General features: G+C 46.2%; 1 protein-coding gene across 3 annotated transcripts in view; it reads right to left on the bottom strand.

Annotated features, from left to right (window-relative positions):
• Positions 1 to 21,857, bottom strand: part of IGSF5 (immunoglobulin superfamily member 5) — a 52,993-nt gene extending 31,136 nt beyond the window's left edge. Inside the window, exons 1-4 of one of the 3 annotated variants that reach the window (XM_027546545.1) lie at positions 21,508 to 21,857; positions 17,639 to 17,718; positions 8,170 to 8,487; positions 1,824 to 2,123 (exon numbers count right to left, since the gene is read on the bottom strand). In XM_027546545.1, coding sequence (XP_027402346.1) covers positions 1,824 to 2,123; positions 8,170 to 8,487; positions 17,639 to 17,699 — 679 coding nt within the window. In that variant the 5' untranslated portion in view covers positions 17,700 to 17,718; positions 21,508 to 21,857. The remainder of the gene's footprint in view (positions 1 to 1,823; positions 2,124 to 8,169; positions 8,488 to 17,638; positions 17,719 to 21,507) is intronic. The other 2 variants (XM_027546554.1, XM_027546562.1) reach the window with 2 other exon arrangements.
• Between the last annotated feature and the right edge of the window lie 790 nt (positions 21,858 to 22,647).

The following is a 22,647-nucleotide window of genomic DNA, read 5'->3' as shown; positions in this document are numbered from 1 at the left end:
TCTGAATAAAGTCATATTCCTTGCCTCAATATCTCATCTCTTGGATTTATCCGGCTGTTGTGCAGTGAGCAGAGTGACCTTGGTTCAGTAACAGCTGGGGGAGAGGTCTGGAACAAACTGGTCCTGAGAAGAAGCCAACCCTGTCCACACCTTGATCTCAGACACCCAGCCTCCAGAGCTTTGAGAGAAACCATGCCTGTTGTTTAAGCACCCAGTCTGAGGTTACATGGCCCCAGGACACTCACACACCTTCCAGGGCTGCTCACAGTGGAAGGGCAGAGTGGACAGGTAAGCAGATTCGACACACACTGGCAAGGCCACCTCTGCCATCTACTATAAACATGGACATGTTCCAAACAATGCTCCCCTGTCGTCTCATCTTTACAGGAGAATATAACAGCATCCACTCATGAGAAAGCTGTGCAGGCTAATTTGGTTAATATTTGAGAACCACTTAAACTAGTGTATTTAAAGAGGAGATACATTGTTTGGTGTGTATACATATAGCTGATTCACTTAACTGTACAGCAGAAACTAACACAACATTTTTTAAATCAGTATACACCAATAAAAATTTTAAAAAATAATAAAGCAAAACACTGAGCTGGAAAAAAATAGTCTTTACTTAATAAGTGATATGTAATACTGTTTTTTATTTTTGTTATTATTAATCTTGCTATGGCTGTAACTTTGTTCCAAACTTTGGAAGATCTTAAGTGAAGATATTTTCATAGTGGGAAGAGTTATGCAACATGGGAGAACTCATCCTGGCTTCGGGATCCCTCTGTGCCGTCAGCATTCGACCTGGAACAGAGTGTAGTCCTTCTCTGGGCCTCCTTTCCTTTCACTTTTCCAAAATGTACGTGTGAAAGCAAATCTCCAGCCCCGACCCCTGTGCTTTCTGAGCCCAAGCAGGCTCAGAGAGGCCCCATGAAGATGTGTGGTCAGAGTCTGGCATTTGCCAAGGACCCTGTTGATGATGGCATTATCAATACAGTGAACATGTACTTAAGCAAACTCCGAGGACAGGGAAGCCTGGCATGCGGCAGTCCATGGGGTCAGGGGGTTGCAAAGAGTCAGACATGACTTAGTGACTGAACAACAAGGACCCTACAGCAGATTCTCTTTGGATCTAAATTTTGCAGGAGGAGAAGGGGACGACAGAGGATGAGATGGCTGCATGGCATCACTGACTCAATGGACGTGAGTCTCAGTGAACTCCAGGAGTTGGTGATGGACAGGGAGGCCTGGCATGCTGTGATTCATGGGGTCGCAAAGAGCTGGACACGACTGAGCGACTGATCTGATCTGATGTCATCTTGTACATTTTTTAAAAAATGCATAGACCTGGTACTTTCAGATATACTAGATTTGCTGTGTAAAAAAAATGATCCCTCCTAATTCCACTAAGGTTGGAAGGAATCCCTGAGAAAATGCACACCTTCCTCAAAAGTTAGAAGAATCCTTTCCTATTGGTGCAGGGGATGGGATCAGACAGGAACAACAGGTGAGAGCTAGAGAAAAACACTGAATTCAAGAATTTATATCTGAAAACTTAATGCTCTTTTTTAAGTAGCTGTCAAGATTCTCAGTGATTTCCATATGTAAGTAGAAAAGAGAGAAAACACTTGAAGAGGGAATTTAAACGTGAAATTACAGGGTCAAGAAGCTGACACAAGTCCTTTGTCTCCATCACCATCCCTTCCTGAGATCAAGGTCACCATACGATTTTCCTGAGCATCGTTGATTAAGCAGCACAGTACATAAAATGTAAAGCATGCAATAATAATTTACTTTATATGAAGCAAAAAGTCTTCACTTACCCAAGGGAGGCTGAACCACAGTGAGATTGACAGTTACAGACTCACGGACGTCCAGCCCCTTCATCTCAGCCACACAAGTCACAGTGCCATTGCCCTGTGGTGTCAGAGCAAGGACGCTCACTGCACTTTGAAGGTCCTCAGGCTCCGGGATGGAATAATAGCTCGAATGGCTCACGGGAACCCCTATCTCCCAGGAAAGATCTGGGAGCAGGGTCCAGTTCAGTGCACGGCAAGTCACATTACAAGGCTTATCCTCAATGACTACAAGGCTGCCTCCAGGAATGAGCAACTGCCCCATGACTAAAGGAGAAAAGAGAAATGTTCGAGGGAATGATCATGCCTCTCAGAGCCAGATTTTTCCAAAAATTTTCCTTTAGATCACATTGCATGAGCGCTGTCTTCCCCAGCCCAAATTGACTGTGTCTGTATCCGGAAGCCGTAAGTCAGGTTTGATCTGTGTATTCAGCTTACACCTGTCAGGCCCATGGAAGAAGGGGAGGTGGCTCACCAGAAAATACAGATTCCAGAGAAAATGAATAAATAAAAAATCAGGATCCAGGGACTTGGGAAGCATACTTAATTCAAACACTCGTGTTCTCTTTCAACACGTAATTTTTTTCTATTAGTTTTGATTGCATTTCCTCTTTCTGTTCTATTCCATTTATCTAGAATCCCTAGTATATGCATATAGAAACCCTGGGACTCATTCTTCAGGTGGTTATCTATTTATATCTCTATTTAATTGTATTCTTTCACCGAATTCTTAGGGACTTGTCTTTCACCTTCACTGATCATTTATTTTGTTGTTAATTATAACAAATCTGTAATTCACATCTTTCCGTGTTTTTTCATTTTTTCACTTAAGGGTTTGTTTAATTGTCTTAAAGCAATATTCTCTGATTGTTATTACCTTTTGAAAATATCCTTGTTAAATTTCACAGGCAATAAACAATAAGCGTTTTCTTAAAAAAAAAAAATCAGGATCCAGGGAAATATAAATTACATGGGAAAGATGGGATGAATGTGCCCACCACAGAGGGCTACAGGATCACTGCAGCAGAGTGGCAAACTTGTCCTGGGCTGCCCTAAGAATCAATGCAAAAAGGGAAAGAACCTTTACATTCTTTTCATTGTAGAGAGAACACATCTCAGAGTTTCATGATGGAAGCAAGTCTCTCCTGGCCTTCTTTGATTCATTTTTCTTTATTTTGGGACAACACATTTTAAAATATAATTTCCTATGATATTGCCTTAAAATATTTTTCTAGGTACAAATTAGATTCAAATCTAATCTAGTCATAGAAATAATTACCTTAAATCCTGTATCAAAATATATTAGATCAATTATTTTAAAGTTTTTAGTAAAGACTCCCTTGCATATGCCAGGGCTCACACTGCAAATAACCCATTTGAAAATAGCACTTGTATGTGCTACTATTACTAAAATAACCTGAGGATTGGCCCCGGAAAAGACACAGCCTTAGTGAATTACATAGACATTGAAACATTCAAATTAAAATTTCCTAAAACTCCCTCTCACATTTTATAATGGAAAAAACACTGGACTAAGAATCAAAGAATCTGTTCTGGATCCTGACTTTCCCACAAAATTGTTATCACCTTGGGCAGATCACTGAAATTCTCAGGCTCTCTTTTTACTACCTGGTGAGCAAGAGGCTTTAACTTAGATCAGTGGTTCCCAAACATTTTGGTTTTAATACCTTTCATATTCTTAAAAACCGCTGAGGATGCCAAAGACTTTTGGTTTAGGTGGGGTCTATCTATATTTCCCATATTTGAAATTAGAATTAAATATTTGCTTATTTTCAAACACATATTTTAAAATAACATCAGTAACCCATTACTTGCCAGATGGCTCAGAAGATAAAGAATCTGCCTGCAATGCAGAAGGCCCCAGGCTTGATCACTGGGTCAGGAAGATCCCCTGGAGAAGGGAATGGCTAACCACTCTAGCATTCTTGCCTGGAGAATTCCATGGACAGAGGAGCGTAGGGGACTATAGTCCAAGGGGTCACAAATAGTCGGACACAACTGAGCAACTAACACTTTTGCTGGTTAATACGGATTAACATATTTTTATGAAAAATATATTTAACCCAAAATAAATTAGTAAGAAAAATGACATTGTTTTCTATTTATGCAAATCTCTTTAACATCATGTGGCTGCCTTCAATCTGTTGGCATATATTGCTTTCTTGGATTATATAAAGAAAACATGAAAATCTAACTTCACACAGATATATGGTTGGAGTGGTAAGGAGGCTTTTCAGATAATCATGGCTATTCTTTAATACTACACCTAAACTTGACAAGTAGTGTTTTCTTAAAGTTTAGTTACTCTGTGGAGGGCTTCCCTGGTAGCTCCGATGGTAAAGAATCTGCCTGCAATGCGGGAGACCTGGGTTCAATCCCTGGGTTGGGAAGACCCCCTGGAGAAGGGAATGGCTACCCACTCCAGTATTCTGACCTGGAAAATTCCATGGACAGAGGAACTTGGCTGGCTACAGTCCATGGGGTCGTACGACCTTGCAAAAGGTCGTACACAAATGAGCGACTTTCACACACACTATAAACTGAAACCACACAAATAAACTTTTATTCCGTTACATTAGAATTCATTGCTTTAGCTGGCACTTTGAGTGGATCTTTTATCCTTGCATGATTTTGTATCATACATCAGCCACTTGGAAAATGCCGGTCCACTAAATTATGCAGCCCTTCCCAGTGTACAGTGGGAAACTCCCTGTACATTCATGACAATGCATGAGAAAGGCAATAACATCTTAGTATGACTGTGGAGACATGTATTCTCATAAACCACCCTGAAAGAACATGGGAAGACGCTGGGGAGTTTCCAGACTAGACTGAACGGAGTCAGCTCTGAAAGCCCTTCTTACTCTGAAATGTTAGATTTCCCATTATTTCTTTCTTGGATAGTGTCTTAGAGTAAGTGAAGCACATTAGTTATCTCAAGGATTACTGTAAATATAATGAGAGAGGAACGGATTTGTCCCTCTGCAGGCTGCAGGGGTTTGTGCTTATTCTTTTCATTTCATTCATTGTTTCATGATGGAGATGTTTAAGAAGACAGGAACTGGAGTGGAATACTGCTGCTTTAGTGATTTTGTATGCCAGTATTAGTGGCCCTCAAAACACCTGAGGTCTAGATTTCAGTGTGTGATTAATTGGTGGATTGGGCAGTAAATAGAAACACTCAATCTGAAGCATTTTCTTTTTCAGTATGTATAGGTGATCCACTTTTTCCCACTCACGGGCTTTCACAAAGGTCATCCAGTGGTGTGAAACACTTTTCACAAGGTGATAGCTAGAACATCCACATAGATTTAGGATGACTCAACATGCAGTTATGTAAGCTCTCTTTATTTTTCTTGTGGATACACGGGAAGGGGAAAAAAACAGTCTTTTGAAGTAAACTGAATGAAGTGCCATTCAGATCATTACAATCAAGATAAATGGATGCAGTTCTGTCTCAATCTGTGGGTTCCTTCCACGCGATCTTGGGGAAGACTATATCTTCCCTAGATGCTTGTTCTTCCATCTGTGTTAAAAACCAAAGGCCACAGTAATTATCAACATTAAAAAATGCACGTTTGCAGTGTTCAGGCGACTTTATAGATTCATAGCTTCCAGCAAGATGCTATAAAACCACATGGATTTAAGAATCTGATATGCCAAAAGCATAGCAACAGCAAGTCATGTCTTTGACCTTGTTTCCTTGATCCAGAGGTATTTCTCCATTTTGCCTGTTTTCTACAGACTTTCAAAGCACCTCTCATATGGCACCTGCTCCCTGGAGCCAACCTAGAATACTTCATTGAGTCTCTCATCTCCCTTCACAACTTGAACCTGACCTTGTCTCCCTCTCATTGCACTGGCCAGCAACTACACTGCACCGCTGTTGTTTATGCCCCTGCATTATCCACTTTGTTGTTGTTGTCCCGTCACTCTATCGTGTCTGACTCTGTGACCCCATGGACTGCAGCACACCAGGCTCCCCTGTCCTTCGCCATCTCCGGGGGTTTGCTCAAACTCATGTCCACTGAGTCAGTGATTCCATCCAACCGTCTCATCCTCTGCCAGCCACCTTCTCCTCCTGCCTTCAATCTTTCCCACCATCAGTGTCTTTTCTAATGAGTCGGCTCTTCGTGTCAGGTGGCCAAAGTACTGGGGCTTCAGCTCCAGCATCAACTCTTTTTTTTTTAATATTTATTTGGCTGTGTCGGGTCTTAGTTGCTGCACACAGGACCTTTGTTGCAGCCTGCAGGATCTTTCATGTGGCACACAGATTCTGTAGTTGTGGCAGGCAGACTTAGCTGCTCCGTGGCATGTGGGATTTTAGTTCCCTGACCAGGGATCAAACCCGAGTCCTCTCCTTCACAAGGTGGATTCTTAACCACTGAACCACCAGGGAAGTCCCTATCCACTCTTCTCGAATTCTTGAGGACAGGATTGTGTCTTATTGCACTTACCTTTGAGTCTTCCTTAAATGCCTAATGCAATGGCATGCTCCTATTGGGAACACAATAAATAATAGCAAATGACTACATGGAGATTGCTCTGAATCAGGTGCTGACCTAAAGGCGTTTATATAGACCTACTCTTTTGATCTCACAACTGCCCTGTGATGAGGAAACTACAGCACAAGGTCACTAAGTAGTATGTTCAAGGTCACACAGTTAGCAATAAAGCTGGAATTTGATCTGGCAGCCAGGCTCCCATGCCTCTGCTGTTAACCCCCAGACTTCTCTGGCCCCCAGCTTCATAGGCAGGAAACTGAAACAGACAGAGCATGGGGGTCTTCAAACCACCCTCAGCCAGTTTTTCATCTGATCCTCAGGGTAAACCTGTGATGTGAGCAGGGGAGCCTTATCCCCACTTTAAAGATAAAGAAATTGAGCCATTCCAGGAGTCTCCAAGGTGGGATGACAACAAAACCAGCACTCATATCTTTGATTCCTTGTCCTGCGCTCTTTCCTTTTACCACAAAGTAATAGAGGAACAATTTCACTGTGCAAACTAAGCCAATAATCCAGGTAGCCTCACATGATCACTTTAGAGAGTATCATTGTACCCTTAATTAAGCCACACAAAATCAAGGACACATAAAAATAAAGATAAAACAATTTGGCTAAATTTAAAAATAAGCAAGTAGAAACAGGTAGACCTGTATCTCCACCAAACATTATCAAACTTGATTTGACAGCAGTGCAAATATAGACCAAATCATCGGAAATTTCTCCTGAACTAACAAATAAATATACATAAGAAAAAATTTCAAAGCCACAATGTAGTCTGTTAAAAGAGATGCTGCCATAGAAATCAGGAACTCTAAAAGCTCCAATACATCTATAAATATTACATAGTTACATTTTCAAGGAATGCAAAATGATTAAACATTGATAAAGATATTCTGAATCTTTGTAAAGTATCCTTTTATTTTGTTCACTATGTAGCATAATCTTCAGCACCTCAAAATTACCTTTGATGCCACAACTTCCCTATAATGAAAATGAACGATAAAAGGAAAAGTAAGTTGTCCATTGTTATAAATTTTGTTACTGTTTTATTTTCTCTAAGAGACATGGTAGGGTTGAGTGAACACGCACCATTGATTGTAAGACTCACTAGGGGCAGGAAAGAGATTAGGAAAATTCAGCCAGAAAGAGGAAAAAGTTAAAGCATGATTCAAAATTGATACATGATTTCAGGTAAAGAAACAGAGCCAGGATATGAAAAACTAGGAAAAGGGCAATGATTGTCAACTCTCTCTCTCTAAGTCAAAGACGAACGACCACAACTGGCCTTAGAATTCCAGGATACACTTCCAGAAAAGCTGTTCGAACTGAAATTGGTCAGATGGGAAAGTGATTAAAAAAAAAAAAAAAAAACCTGTCTTTCATAGCCTTAATAAGAGAAAATGGAAAATAAAGGAATGGAAAGATGGAAGGGGAGGGGAAGAGAAGCAGGAAGAAAGAAAGTAGAAAGACAGTGAGGAAGGGAGGAGAGAAATAAACACATGAGAAAACAACAAACACTAGTCAGTTCAGAGAAATTAGAAGCATAATATCAGCCAAAGGCAAGTCCACACATGGAAGAAGGAAGGCAGGGAAGAAGGGAGAGAGAGGGAGAGATGATAAATAAACAGCAAAATATCCATCAGTTCAGAATAATTCCAAGCATGGTACCAACAGAAGGCTGACCCTAGATGTCCCCACATGACATGAGCTTCAGAAGCTTCTTTGCAACCTGATGTTTTATCCAGAGGACTGCAAGTGCTCCTCATCAGAGTTGCCTGCATACACACCTTGAACAGAAAGGAAGGCGGCTCCATCCCGATTGCTGTTCTGAAGGCTGCATTTGACTTGCCCGGCATCGCTGAGTTGCACGTCATGAATTATCATCTCAGAGATGAAGTTCCCGCCCTCTTGGTAGCTTGCCGAAGTGAAGCGGTCACTGGTGATGATGGTCTCATTAGGTGTCATGCTCAGCACCACTGTGCCTCTCAGAGCCCACATGACGAGCTTCCAGCCCTGGGAGATGGTGCAGTTGAAGCGAGCCTCCGAGCCCTTCAGGGCTGTGACATTCTTGGGACCCTCTATGATTTCACTGCTGGATCCACAGGCTGAAAGACAACCAGGTTTGCAGGTGGTGAGGGGATGACTCTACAGAGGTCAGCTGTACACTGTAGCCCTTCTGTGTACCAGTCGGGACCATCCAATGGCTCAGACTCCATGTCCTGCTGGTCCCAACACCAGGGCTCCCAGTAGATCAGGAGATGCCAGTGGACAGGAAGCCATGGGGACAGGAAACCACAGCCCTCCTTTCCACACCCCCAACTCCACAGTCTATGGAAATCCCAGCAAGATTGGGGATGGGGGAAGCAATGCCCCGCCTCCAGAGGGAACATTCCCTGAAGTATCTGACCCCAGCCTGTCCAGAGAGCCACCACTAGCCCAATTCTGTTACTTCAGGTAAGTTCTTCAGCCTCACTATAAAGTGGGAATTTTCCTCCCATTGAAATGGGGAAGACAGATGATTTCCACCTCTGAGATTTCAAGGCTCAAAGCGGGGAGTGGAAGGAAGTGTCTCTTTGCACAGAGAATGGAGACCCTAGCTTGCCATGATCATGGTCCACCACACCCCCCCAGCACCTTTAGGACAGACCTGTCACTGAGGCAGGTCTTTTCCAAAGATGAGAAGAGACCCATGTGGGAGACACAGAGAGGGAAAATACATAGAAGGATGTTGGAGAGCGGGATCCCTCAGCAAGAACACTTGAGGGAGGCATTTACAGCCTCATAGAGTCTCACAGCATCTAGTGTCCAGTTTAAAACTCCCACACATGAGCATGTAGTTCCAGGGCATAAGACTGTGGACTCCGGAGCGAGTCCTGGCCCACTGGGCAAGTTATCACACTTCTCCTTGACCACTCCTCTCACTGTAAACCAGGGGGGGTCACTGGTACTGAAACCCAGAAGGGTGCTGCAGGGTCTCCCCAGGTACAGGTCCTCCCCTCCCCCACCCCCTCCTCCTCCTTGTTTGTAGAAAAGCTTTAGCCTTCTAGGCCTTGCCCAAGTCCCAAAGAACAGATTTAATCAGAGAAGTGAAAACACACACACATGAAAACAGTCAAACAAGACAAAATATTAATAGTTTAGCCATAAAACAAAGTCAAGGACCCTTAGCTCCTCCTCCAGAGCTATTGATCATTTGTTGTTGTCGTTCAGTCACCAAGTCATGTCTGACTCTTTGCCACCCCATGGACTGCAACACGCCAGGCTTCCCTGTCCTTCACTATCTTCTAGAGTGTGCTCAAATTCATGTCCACTGAGTGGGTGATGCCATCCAACCATCTCATCCTCTGTTGCCCCCTTCTCCTCCTGTCCTTAATCTTTCCCAGCATCAGGGTCTTTTCCAATGAGTCGGCTCTTCATGTCAGGTAGCCAGAGTATTGTAACTTCAGCTTCAACAACTTTCCTTCCACTGAATATTCAGTGATTTCCTTTAGGATTGACTGGTTTAATCTCCTTGCAGTCCAAGGAACTCTCAAGAGTCTTCTAGATAATGTTCTGAGCCAAATTCTTGAGTTGTTCTGCAGAGTCCAAAACCCCCACCAGGTGAAAGAAGTTAGCTGCTTGCTGCTCACAAGCACAGAGACCACAGACCAGTTGGAACCAAAAGGCTGATAAAATTGATATCTGAAATACCACCCTGTTTTCTTACCAATCAGAAGAATGTCCATGAGCTGCTCATGTACTCTGTGACCTCCCCGCTTCAACTGCCTTTTAGCCATCAGGGAGTTTGGGTCTTTTGAGCATTAGCTGCCTGTTTGCCTCATTCAGCACCTGCAATAAATGCTGTATTTTCCTTCACCACAACCTGGTGTCAGCAGTCTGGTTTGGCTATGTGCTGGGCGAGCAGACCCAAGATTGATTTACAGTACCGCAGCAATTAGTTTTAAGAACCAAATGAGACAACCCATGCAAAGCCTTTACAATGACACTCAAGCATTCAGGAAGCAGTCACTATTATGTGACTTGCAAGAAAACCAAGAAAATCATAGAGGAAAGTAAAATTATTTCCTTCACACTTTTCACAGCATTGTACTTTTCCCTCACCAGATGCATTCTGACACTGGCTTTAACTGAAATGACAACTTCTAACTGGCCTTCCCCAGGGAGGGGACCAAGACCACTCTAGCTCACAGGAACTCAGGCAGAATCACTCAACACGGAGTGTGTTCTGCTCCTGAAGAACTCAAGAATCTTTCAGTCATTTAGTTGATTTTCTTATCACCAGGAAAAGCAAGGTGGTGGCCAGAGTTTTCCTAGACTTTCCCATGTATGTAGTAATAATTCAAAGTAGAACTTGCATAGCAACCAAGAGTCTTCGCGATTTCTCATCTTCTGCCTCTAGTGTGTGCTTGTTTGTTTTCCTTTGTTTTTTTGGATGCACTGGTCTTCACTGCTGCAAGCAGGGACTGCTCTTCACTGCAGTGCATTTGCTTCTCGTTGCAGTGGCTTCTCTCGTTGCAGAGCACAGGCTCTAGGCACGTGGGCTTTGGTAGTTGCAGCATTGGGACTCAGTAGATGCAGCTCTCAGGCTTAGTTGCTCCGAGGCACATGGGATCTTCCTGGACCAGGGATTGAACCCGTGTCCCCCTCATTAGGAGGCAGACTCTCAACCACTGGACCACCGAGAAAACACCCCTCTTATGTTTTAATAGTGAAGAAATGAAGACCAGCAACATCTCGGGATTTGTGAGCACAGGGATGTTGCTGGGACATAAACTCAGTTCTTTGCACTCTGAAGTTTCCCTCTTCCCACTCTTTCCTCTCTGATCTCAGAGTTTATGGCAAACAGAGCCCTGGCAGCCCACACCCTTGGTTTCTTCTCAGCCACGCCTGCCACCATCAGTAAAGACTACATGTTCCTATCACCTTCTGGAACTGTAGGCTCCCCCCTTCCAATCTTACAAGGTCAAGTTGTAAGGAAGATTCTAAAGGAATCTGATTACTGTATGAAAGATTTCTGGGGAGGAACCTCCCTGCCCATCACTCACTGAAGTACCCAAAATGCACTGCAGGGGATGTGCCCACTGCAGGGCCAGGTCCATTGGAGAGGATAGGAGACAGGGACCCAGATGCCTGCAAGGTAGAGTCAAGGAGGGGGCCCCCAGGCTTCAAAAAGGCAGAAATAAAAGAAGATCAAAATTAACTAAACTAATCCCAGATAGGGATAAACACGATCACTATTCTTTATTTTGCCTCTGGGCATAATAAAAAGAGAAAAAGTAAGATCCTAAATAACCGCTCAGAGTGGGTCTTCTCCCTTAACCGTGGGCATATTTCTCTGATCCTAGGATCCCTCTGATATGGGATTTTTTTTTTTTAAGGGGGGGAGGGGCGGGGAAAGCCCGAGGAAGGAAAGTCAGAGATTATTCCCCAGGGAAGCCACAGCCGCTGTGCCAACTTGGATCTTTCCATGAGCCCTGAATCTCATCTTAGGAAGAAGCACAAAAGAAAAGAAAGGGCCAAATCTATACTGCGAGGAAAGAAAGACTAGACACACTGTCATACTCCACGCTATGATAACACCATCCTTCCCCATTCAGACTCAGGTCCGTGTGAGCAGATTGGAAGACAGCCTGCGGGGCTGGGTGTGGGAGGGCAGGGGGTGAAACCCAGGCTTGCCCTGCCAGCATCTCAGTCCAGGCCACTCCAACAGGATTAAGCAAAGCGTCTGAAACCCTGGTCCCATCACTGCCTGGCACCAGGGAGGTTATTCACTCCAAAACCGCGCTTACTCTAAAACCCTGCTCACTCCAAAACAGTCTTTAAATTCCCTGTGGACTGCAGGTGGGAATAAGAACGCATGAGGGTCCAGACCTTACTGTGCAGGGAAGCAAGAGCGAGGGAGGGACCTGGGCCAAACGGAGACTTCCCATTTGAACTTGGCCTTTAAGCTAAACAGGAGGCACCGAACCCTAATCACTAGACCCCTCTGACATCATTGCCAGTGATCTTTGCTACCACCACAAACTGACTCCCCCCAGCTCTGCCCTGTGACTCAGAAGCTCTATTTTAGGTGACGTGAGGCCCTGAATTCTCACTGCTCCTCACCTGCATCCTATCAGCTGTGGTGTGTAACCTGCCCCACACATGACAAATATGAGAAAATTGTCTCAAACAGTCCCCATCTCGATGCAAAACCTCACCTTCCCCTTTGCTCTTTCAGTTTGTAGAGCAAAGGACCAAACCACAGGCAGAGCCATAGGAATGAACCATCAGTGTCCCCACCCACCTCGCTCGCTGAAGTGACCAGCTCTGGGGGTCACCCAACACCGAGTCCTCCCCTGCCAGAGTTGACCCACTTGTTTGAGGCTTGTCATGTCTACAGCCTTCAACTCCAAATGCAGGGCTCCTGCCCTGCCCCCACCCCGACCCTTTCTCTCCTCCTGCTTTGCAAATCCCACTCCACCAAGCATCTCCATGTAAATGACTGGCTGCCCCTCAGAATTGAGAAGTTCCCCTTCCAACTAATTGTGTCCTAACTGTGGAGTCCTGCCCCAAGGCCACAGAAGTGGAGCCAGAACCAAGATCACCTCCAAAACTGATTGAACCCTTTTGTACCATTGCCCAAAACCCCCTTGATCATCACCAACCAGCTCCCTGACCCCACGTTAGGCAAAAGTACCCACCCAGTGCTCACCTATAGTACCCTACTACTCACCTAACACCAACCTTCCAGCAGGAATTTTCTTTGTCTTGAGGTTATAAAAATTGGCTGCTAACCCACAAAACTATTGACTATCCCTGGTCTGTCAAGAGGTCACCTCACTGTACTCGTGGTATCCACATTATCTCTGCTCTTTGTTCTTAATAAACTCGCTCCCTTCTGAAATTGCCTGTGTCTGGAAACTCTTTTCCAACCCATGCTTGAACTGCCACCACACTAACATCTGCAAAACTAAAATCACTCACACAGGAACATGTGGCCAGCTGCCTGGCCCCTTCCAGTCCTCCATGGATAGATCCTGAACATGAGTACCATTCTTCTACAGTGATTTCTTCTCAGCCCCCTAGGGTAGCAGTTGGTGTCTCCCAAGCATGGGGGGACAGCGGGTCTGCCCAAACCGACCCCTCTAGTCTTCCACTCACCTCTTCTCAAGCTTCCCTCCTGTACCTGTAGACCTCTAACCTGCTCCCATCTGTTATTTAACATTGGAAATGAATAGAAAAGCAGACAGTTAAAAGCAGAAGGGAGGGATTTCCCTGGCAGTCCAGTGGCTAAGACTCAGTCCACCCAATGCAGGGGTCCAGCCAGTGCAGGGATCCACCCAATGCAAGGGGCTCAGGTTCAATCCCTGGACAACTTGATCCCACATGACACAACCAAGACATAGCCAAATAAAAAATAATAATAATGATAAATAAATAAAGAGGAAAAAAGACAGAATGGAGCAAGGTAAATAAAGTGGAAGGGAAGGGCCCTGGTGAGGCAGCTCCAAAGGTGAAAATGAAGTCAAAGCATATCAAGGCAGGGGACTTGCCTACTGTTCCAGTGGTTGAGACTCTGCCCTCCAATGCAAGGAGTATGGGTTTGATCCCTCGTTGGAGAGCTAAGACCCCACATGAAAGAAAGTGTTAGTCGCTCAGTCGTGTCTGACCCTTTGCAACCCCATGGACTGTAGCCCACCAGGATCCTCTGTCCATAGGGTTCTCCAGGCAAGAATACTAGAGTGGGTTACCATTCCCTTCTCCAGGGGATCTTCCCCACATGGGGATCGAACCCCCATCTCCTGCATTGTAGTAGATTCTTTACCACCTGAGCAGGGAAGCCCCTAGGATCCCACATCCCTTGCAGCCAAAAAAACAAAACATAAAACAGAGGCAATGTTGTAACAAATTCAATAAAGACCTTAAAAACAGTCCACATCAGAAAGACTTTCAAAAAAAAGAAAACCAAAAGGAGGGTTGGGCCATCAGAAGGAGACTGAGGAGTGAGGAAGGGGTCCGGAGGTGGATCTGAGCTGCCCGCCGCATCCTGCTGACTGCAGCAGGGGGTGCCAGCATCACTGTCGCCACCGTCACCCAAGACTGCTCTCCACGTGGCAGCCAGACAGATCTCAACACGCCAATATGATCGGGTACCCTTCCCTACCCCCATCCCAGACTTTGTTTAAAATATTTCCACCCTTTAGAATATAGACCAGATCATCCTTAACATTATCATATCTTAAAACCCTGCTTAGTTTCACATCCATTTCATTTTTCCCCAACTCCACCCTCTGACCACCAGATCATCTTTCATCTATCAAACTTACCAGCTCTTTCTGGCTCCCTTTGCACAGGCAGAGACTGCCTGGAGAGCCAGTCTCATTTACACCTCTGCTCCCAGCCAAGTAGTCTCCCCCTCAGGAAGCCTTCCCAGACCACTTTACACAAGTCAAATTATCCAGAACAGGATTTTGAATCAGTGAAGCACTTGTCACGGCGGTGATTTCGTATTGATTTTTCTATTAGTTGATGTCTAAGCTCTTGGCTAGCAGGGACTCTGCCCGATTTTGCACATCCCTGTGCCTGCAACTAAATGGCACATAAGAGCCCCAAGTGAATATTCACCAAGTGAAGAAACAGGATGGTCAAGTTCTGTATAATCCGCCATGCTGGGTGTAAGGTGGAGAGGAGAGGGCTGGCAGGAGCCCTCTGCGTACACATGGAGGCTGCCCTTAGCTACTCAAAGCTAAGTCTAAAAAAGAAGGAGTCTTTACCCAAAACTTTTCAAGCCTCCTAGGGGGTCAGAATTTTTCAATGGATCCCCACCCACCATGGGGCTCTAGAATTTACCCATAATCCCCACTGGAAGGGTTGATACTGAAGCTGAAGCTCCAATATTTTGGCCACCTGATGTGAAGAGCCAACTCATTGGAAAAGACCCTGATTCTGGGAAAGACTGAAGGCAAGAGGAGAAGGGGGCTACAGAGGATGAGACAGTTAGATAGCATCACTGACTCAATGGACATGAATAAATTAAACTCTGGGAGACAGTGGAGGACAGAGGAGCTTGGTATGCTGTAGTTCATGGGATCGCAAACAGACTCGACTTAGCGACTGAACAACAACTTCTGCCCTCTTGGAATAGCCACACCCAAGCCTCAACCCAAGCCAATCCTGCCTTCAAAACAGAGTGAGTGAGTGAGTGAAGTCGCTCAGTCGTGTCCAACTCTTTTCGACTCCATGGACTGTAGCCTACTAGGCTCCTCTGTCCATGGGATTTTCCAGGCAATAGTACTGGAGTGGATTGCCATTTCCTCCTCCAGGGGATCTCCCCAACCCAGGGATTGAACCCGGGTCTCCCACATTGTAGACAGACGCTTTACCATCTGAGCCACCAGGGTAAATGGCTCAGAAGAATTGTAGATATGGAATTTAACAATTTCCTGCTAAGCCATTGGAAGAGGTTTTTGCCACTGTGACTGAGAAAGTCATGTGGGAGCCATATCCTGGAAATATGGTTGAGCCTGGTTTGCTACTCCCACGAGTCCTTAAGCTCTGCACCCCATGAGTCCCTAAGTTCTGCACAAGCAGAGAAAATGTCTTCTTTCCAGCCTACAGACAAATGCACATCAACCACCTAAAAAAATGCTTAACACCCTGCACAAGACAGAGGCCGTCCAAACATCTCTGTCCCCAAATACGTGTTAACACCCCAGAGCCAGCTTCCCTTGTCTTAATGTGTAAACACACCCAAAACCAACATTTATGGAATAGTCCTGACTGCACCTCACACACTCTGATCGTCCCTGTACTATTTTATTTCTGTTTTAGTTATGTTTTCACTGCTGTCATAGACAGAGTTTAAAACACAACAACAATATTATCTAGCCCTCTGAAACAGAGTTTATAGGTGTATATCAAAGTCAAAGCATTAGTCACCCAGTCATGTCTGATTCTTTGCAACCCCATGGACTGAAGCCCCCCATGTGCCTCTGTCCATGGGATTCCCCAGGCAAGAATACTGGATTGGGTAGCCATTTCCTCCTCCAGGGGAGTCTTCCCAACCCAGGGATAGAACCTGGGTCTCCCGTATTTCAGGCAGATTCTTTACAGCCTGAGCCACCAGGGAAGCCCATAGGTGTGTTTGGTACAAAGCAAGCAAAATATCTACACAGCTAGAAGTCAGAATAACAGTCTCTCTAGGGAAGGGGTGGGGGAGGGGCTAAAGGAAACATTTGTGAAACGTTCTTGGGCTCCTTGTTGATACACAAAAGTGCTCAGTTTGTAAAATTTCATCAAGCTGTACCTTTACGACTTGCACAATTTTCTGTATTCTTCAATACAGCACCTTAAGATCACTGCAGGAAGAATACCCTGAGGAGTTTAGAACTAGCTAGGAAAACATGAAAAACACACCAGAAGCAATGAAATCAGCACAAGACATAGTCCAAAAAAAGCTGAAGTATAAACTGGTTACTTTAAGCACCCCAGGATCTGCACTCTCCATCTATTGCGATGCAGAATCTGACTGGGAGACCCTGGTCTGGGACACCTGGAATTCATTCTGATTGACACCCTGGGAAAGTTCCAGGCTGAGAAGGAGCTGTTGGGGGGACCAGGAGGTCTCACAGGTGATGGGCCCCTTACTCTGTCATTAATGGGAAATAGGATGATTGTCCTGAAAACTGCAAGGTCAGGAAGGCTTCAGAGAGGAAGTGATGCCTGAGTCAGGTCTTCCTTGAAGACCAGGTAGAATCAGAGGAGAAAGTTCAGGCAGGAGAATGTAATGCTCTAACAAGAGCAGTGACTTTGGGAAGGGATCACAGCAAGACTCCCAAGGCGAGGACCCCGCAGTGGAGGATTTGTGGGCTCACAGGCACATGAAGGACCTTTCTGGAGTAGGGCTGGCATGGCAGACAATGGACCCCTCTGAGTGGTAAATAATCTGCCTGCGATGCAGGGGACTGGGTTCAGTGCTTGGGTCAGGAAGATGCCCTGGAGGAGGGAATGGCAACCCCCTCCAGTATTCTTGCCTGGAGACTTCCATGGACAGAGCAGCCTGGTGGGCTACAGTCCCTGGGGTCACAAAGACTCGGGCACAACTGAGCACACGCAGGCACAGGCAGGAGGAAGTGGAGGGAGGACGGAGACCCATTTCGAAGAGCTCAACAAAGAATCTTTGGGCAGCCATGCTCCCCAGGGCCCACTCCAGGTGCCTTCTGCCCACTCCAGGAGGATACCCCAGAACATCCCACCAAGCTACGTGGTCCCTACCTGCCAGCACGGCCAGGACCACCAGCACGGCCAGGACGCCTCTCTCGGCAGCTCCCTCCATCTCACATGTTCCTCCTCACCTGGGAAAGCAAAATAGGCAGGTCACAGTTGGTCCCCTTGCAGAGACCCAAGGGGACCCTCCCAGTGCGCATGTGTCCCTGGAGAGATGAATCAGCACTTCTCAGCCTGATCAGCAGGGGCACCAGCCTCATCTGGGAACTTGTCGGTGGTTTGATTACCTGGTGGTGGTGGTTTAGTTACTCAGTCATGTCCGAGACTTTGCCCCATGGGCTGTAACCCACCATGCTCCTCTATCCGTGGGATTCTCAAGAATACTGGAGTGGGTTGCCATTTCCTTCTCCAGGGGATCTTCCTGGCCCAGGGATCAAACCCACACCTCCTGCCTCGCAGGGAGTCTCCTGCATTGCAGGTGGATTCTTTACTGCTGAGCCACCAAGGAACTTCTTAGAAAAGCAGATTCTCAGGCCTACCCTGGACCTACTGGATTAGGTCTAGGGGGTGAGCAGGAAGAATTCTGCCCAAAGTTAAGCATGGGACCAATTCTGGTACATACTCATGTCTGAGAATCACTGTATTAAGTGATCTTGCTCCCAAGCCCATGCATAAATCATGGAAACACCTACTATGCTCTACAATGACCACAGAATCACTGACTGAGAGGTCTGAGTGTGGGTTTACTGTTATTCCCTTCCATTATATGGATGGGAATGGATGCTCTAATCACTGAGAAAAAACAATCCTACCCACAAGTTTACATTATCAGAATAAAAATAGCAAAATGAAGACCTAGATCATAAGCTTATTAGAAGGTGGTAAGAGGTATGAAGACAAACAGTGGAGAGGAGTGTGTGTGAGGGGGTGTGGGGGATGTGCTGGCTGATGGTTCAGAGGAGAGATCGGAGAAAGGCTCCCAAGAAGGTGTCCCATGAGTAGGGAAGGTGGTGAGGTGACAGGCAGGTGGGTAAGTGCAGAAGGGCCTCCCAGGCTGAACAGCAGGTGCAAAGGCCCTGGGGTGAAACTGTGCCTCTGTGTTTGTTTGCGGAACTACAGAGAGACTCTGGGGCCTGGGCAGAGAATGAAGGTGAGTGGAAGGGGAGCGGTCAGCATAGACCAGGTGAGGCCTTGCTGGCCCCTTGCAGCACAAGGCAGTCTTGTCATGCACATATCTCAGCCCATCCTTTTTTCTGTGATAACCCTCTTGCTCACTCCCTGTCCCCTCATTTTTAGTTTTATTCTTTCCTTCTCCCTGAGACAGGCCTGTCCAAGACTGTCACCAGCACTGCTTGGAGCATTTTAGTCGTCCACTGAATGTATTCTGAATTGTCTCTAGAAACACCTGCTCCTCAGCCCCAGGGAAGGGGCTCTTTATTTCACCCATCCTTAGCACAGTGACCTGACCTGCCAGGAGTTTTCACTCTGGCTTTGGCATCCACACAAATTTCAAACCTCCACTTGGGGGATACAACCCATCCCCCCAAATTGGGGGGCAACAGGTTCCATCAGAGACCCTGCACAGGGTTCTGTGATGAACTGACCCACCCACCCTGGGATCCATCCTGTCTTCTTTTACAGGACGTAGGAGGCAGGCCCCACAACAACGCATAAGCAGAAATACGAGAACTGAAATAGACACAGGTAATAACTGCATCACCTCCACCTGTGAAAGGTGCCACATACAAGCTGCTGAATCAGAGTTGGGGTGGGAAGGATTGAGGACCCCCGGGCCTGTGACCCCCTCTTTACATGGTAGCATGTCACTGGTTGCTCACAAGATCACGAGAAGGAATGTGGGATTTCCCCCTCTTTGTTTTCTGATGACTTTGGAAAGTAAATTTCAGCCTGTGTAGGAAACCATGTCCACTTGTGTGCAATTGTGTCGTGTAAGGGGTCATGGTACCTGTGCAGCAGGAGCATCCCACCTCAGCCTCTTCCATCATCGAAAACAGACTCAGCAAATCCCTGCAAATATGCTTTGATTCCAAGCTTCCGGAGAAGGGCATGGCTACCCACTCCAGTGTTCTTGCCTGGAGAATTCCATGGACAGAGGAGCCTGGCAGGTCTACAGTCCCTGGTGGTCTCAGAGTCAGACATGACTGAAGAACTAACACTTTCACTTTCACCAAGCTGTCCAGCAGCTGAACACAAACTAAAATCATAGGCTTCCCAGATTGATCCAAGATCCCAAATTACCAAGCACCAAATAAATCATTTACTAATTTTTTCAAGGTTCGATGAACACAAGTGGACAAGTCAGTTGCTAGGCGAGTCACCTAGAATCTAGGCCAGAGCAGAGGATGGAGGAGAAATTGAGCTGCCGAGTTATAAAAGTCACACATTTTACCAAAAGCAATAAACGTGAAGTGTGGACCCAGCATCACTGAAACTGCAGCAAGAGCTTAAGGTCCACCATGAAGTATTTCTAATCACTGATGGTCAGGGTCACTTGAGCTGCCAACTAGGACCAGATGACAATTCACTTATTCTCTGTGTGACAGAATGAGGCCATTCCTAAAAGCTCAGCATCAGCCCCCCGGCTGGGGTATGGGAACACCCCAAGTGCTACAGGAACCCAGATGTGGATTTGTGAGCAAACCCTATTCAAAGGGTGGGTATAGAGAAGAACTGTCATCAGGTTGATTTCAAGTTGTAACTGAGCTCAGACAAGTCCCTTTAATTAAAGGAAATCTCTGCCAGGTAATTTGCAAGTTCATATCTTGGTGGAGTAATTTGAGATTTCACTTCTTATTCATTTTATTACAGAAGACTTGCATTACCTGCTTTTAGTTGAAGAACTGCAATGTTAAAAGTCTCAAATCTTATTAAACTGCATCAGGACAGGATTTAAATACCAACCACTCTTTACTGCCCAGACAAGGCAGAAACACTGAGCAGACCCATCTGCACCCAGCAAGCTCGTCATCTCAGGAAGGAAATTGTTGAATTTGATCATCTGATTTATTTACCCATAACACACACACACACACCCTTTTGGCTGGGTTCTTAGAAACAGCCTGATACCACAAAATTCAGGGGCTGCAGACATCCTGTCTTTAGGCATCAACATAAATTCTAAACCCCAAAACAAGGAAGACAGTGAGAATTTAAATGCACACAAGGGGCTCTCTGCAAACCTCTGTGCACATACAAAGGCACCAAGGCACCTCCTCCACCCAGTCCCTCAGCTCAGGGCGCCCCCATATTTAGAGGGGCGCTTACTCTGCCAGCAGATGTGGGGAGTCTTAGAACTTCCAGAGATTTAGAGCAATTTCCCTTCCATCAACCCTCTCACTGGGGAAAGATATGTGTGTATGCTCAGTCACTCAGTCATGTCCAACTCTTTGCGATCCCATGGACTGTAGCCTGCCAGGTTCCTCTATCTGTGGTATTCTCCAGGCAAGAATATGGGGTGAATTGCCATTTCCTCCTCCAGGGGATCTTCCCAACCAAGGGATCAAACCTGAGTCTGCTGCATCTCCTGCATTGCAGAAGAATTCTTTACTGCTGAGCCACTGGGGAAGACTTGGGGAAGAATAAACGGCATTTAAAGTCTGTCCAATGAATAACAGGCATGCCAGGAATTTTCCAGCGGAGTCTCAGCTTTCAACGCAACCCAAGAACAGCTCCCAATGAAGCTAGAATTGAGAAACAGTCTAAAATTCCTACACTCACAGGGCATCCCGGTGTTTTCATTTTAACTCTGTGGAATTTGGGAAACAGATATGCCTCAGATTGCTCTTTCCCCCAAGGCCAGCTAGCGGGCCTCCAGGAGCTAAGCACCAGCTCCCCGGAGGAAGCCGGTACCTGCGGGGAGTCCACTGGCCACACACCAGGCCCACGGGGTGTCTCACCTGTGGCAGGTGGATCTGGCCCTCAGGCCTTCAGCGAAGGTTCTCGGTCCCCTCTTTCCTGCCTCCGAGCTCTCCCCACACAAACGCAGGAGCAAATCTGTCGGCCACTAGAGAATCTGGACGGTGCTCAGCTGTTACCAGGAAGTGGCTCACGTCACAGGCCGAGCACACAGAGGTGGCCTCCCGCCTCGGGCCCAGAGCAGCAGACTATCAGTTAATCATCAGCCAGCCCGAGGGCCGGTCAGACGGACAACGCCCCGCCTCAGGGCCACGGCTGCCCTTCCACCTGGCCTCCACCCCTGGTTCCCGCCCACGAGCTTTCTCACCCAGCAGAGCCAGGCCCGAGCCCTCCTGCCCCAGCGGGAGGACAGCAGCCCCTTTCTGCGCATGGTTGTGGATATAGATATGGACGCCGACCCGGCCGGCCGCCAGCCAACCTTGCTCCCTGGGCTCCGGCACAGGCTTGGGGCTGGCAAAGCCGGTTCCTGCTCCCAGCCAGGTTCCTCCACGTCCACAAGAACAGGTTCTTTTGTGAAAGAAAAAAAACAAAGTCCTGAGGGTGAAGTCCTCTGGAGTAGAGCCAGCTTTAAAAGTCAAGTCCTGTTTCCCATGGAGGGTTCGCTGGAGAACTGCTAAGAGGTTTTCTACAGACGTCCCAGACCCCAGCCCCTTGGAAGCGAATCAAGGAACTTCGCTTTTCGGAGCACTGATAATTCCTAAAAAAAAGTCATCCCCCAAATCATGAAGCAACATCGTACCAAATTGTCTACTCTCTTACGGTTCTTTCTGAGTTTCTGGCTGCTCTCCATCACCTTCTAATCCAGTCATGGAACTCAGGGCAAAGGTGTGGATCTTATACTGAGAGTAAGACCCTGGAAAGCAATGAATATGGGAGAAACACTGTGCCTTCCAGATGAAGGGATTCGGAACACACCACCCCAAAACATGCCACTTTGGCATAAAGATTATTTTTAAGCTGAAGATTGAGATGCAACAGATGCAAAAAAAAGACAAAGGGAAAAATAACCTTCTCAGAGCTTTCCTTTTCTGATTGAAAACAGCACCTTCTGGGAAATTAGGTTGCCATAAATTTCTCTCCAGGGTAGGTCTACTCCCAGAAGAGAAAACATAAATGACCTA

The sequence above is a fragment of the Bos indicus x Bos taurus genome, chromosome 1 (assembly GCF_003369695.1).
Source record: "Bos indicus x Bos taurus breed Angus x Brahman F1 hybrid chromosome 1, Bos_hybrid_MaternalHap_v2.0, whole genome shotgun sequence".
Classification (NCBI taxonomy): Eukaryota; Metazoa; Chordata; class Mammalia; order Artiodactyla; family Bovidae; genus Bos; species Bos indicus x Bos taurus.
Note: the sequence above shows the minus strand (reverse complement) of the source record. Positions and strands in the feature narration are given on the sequence as shown.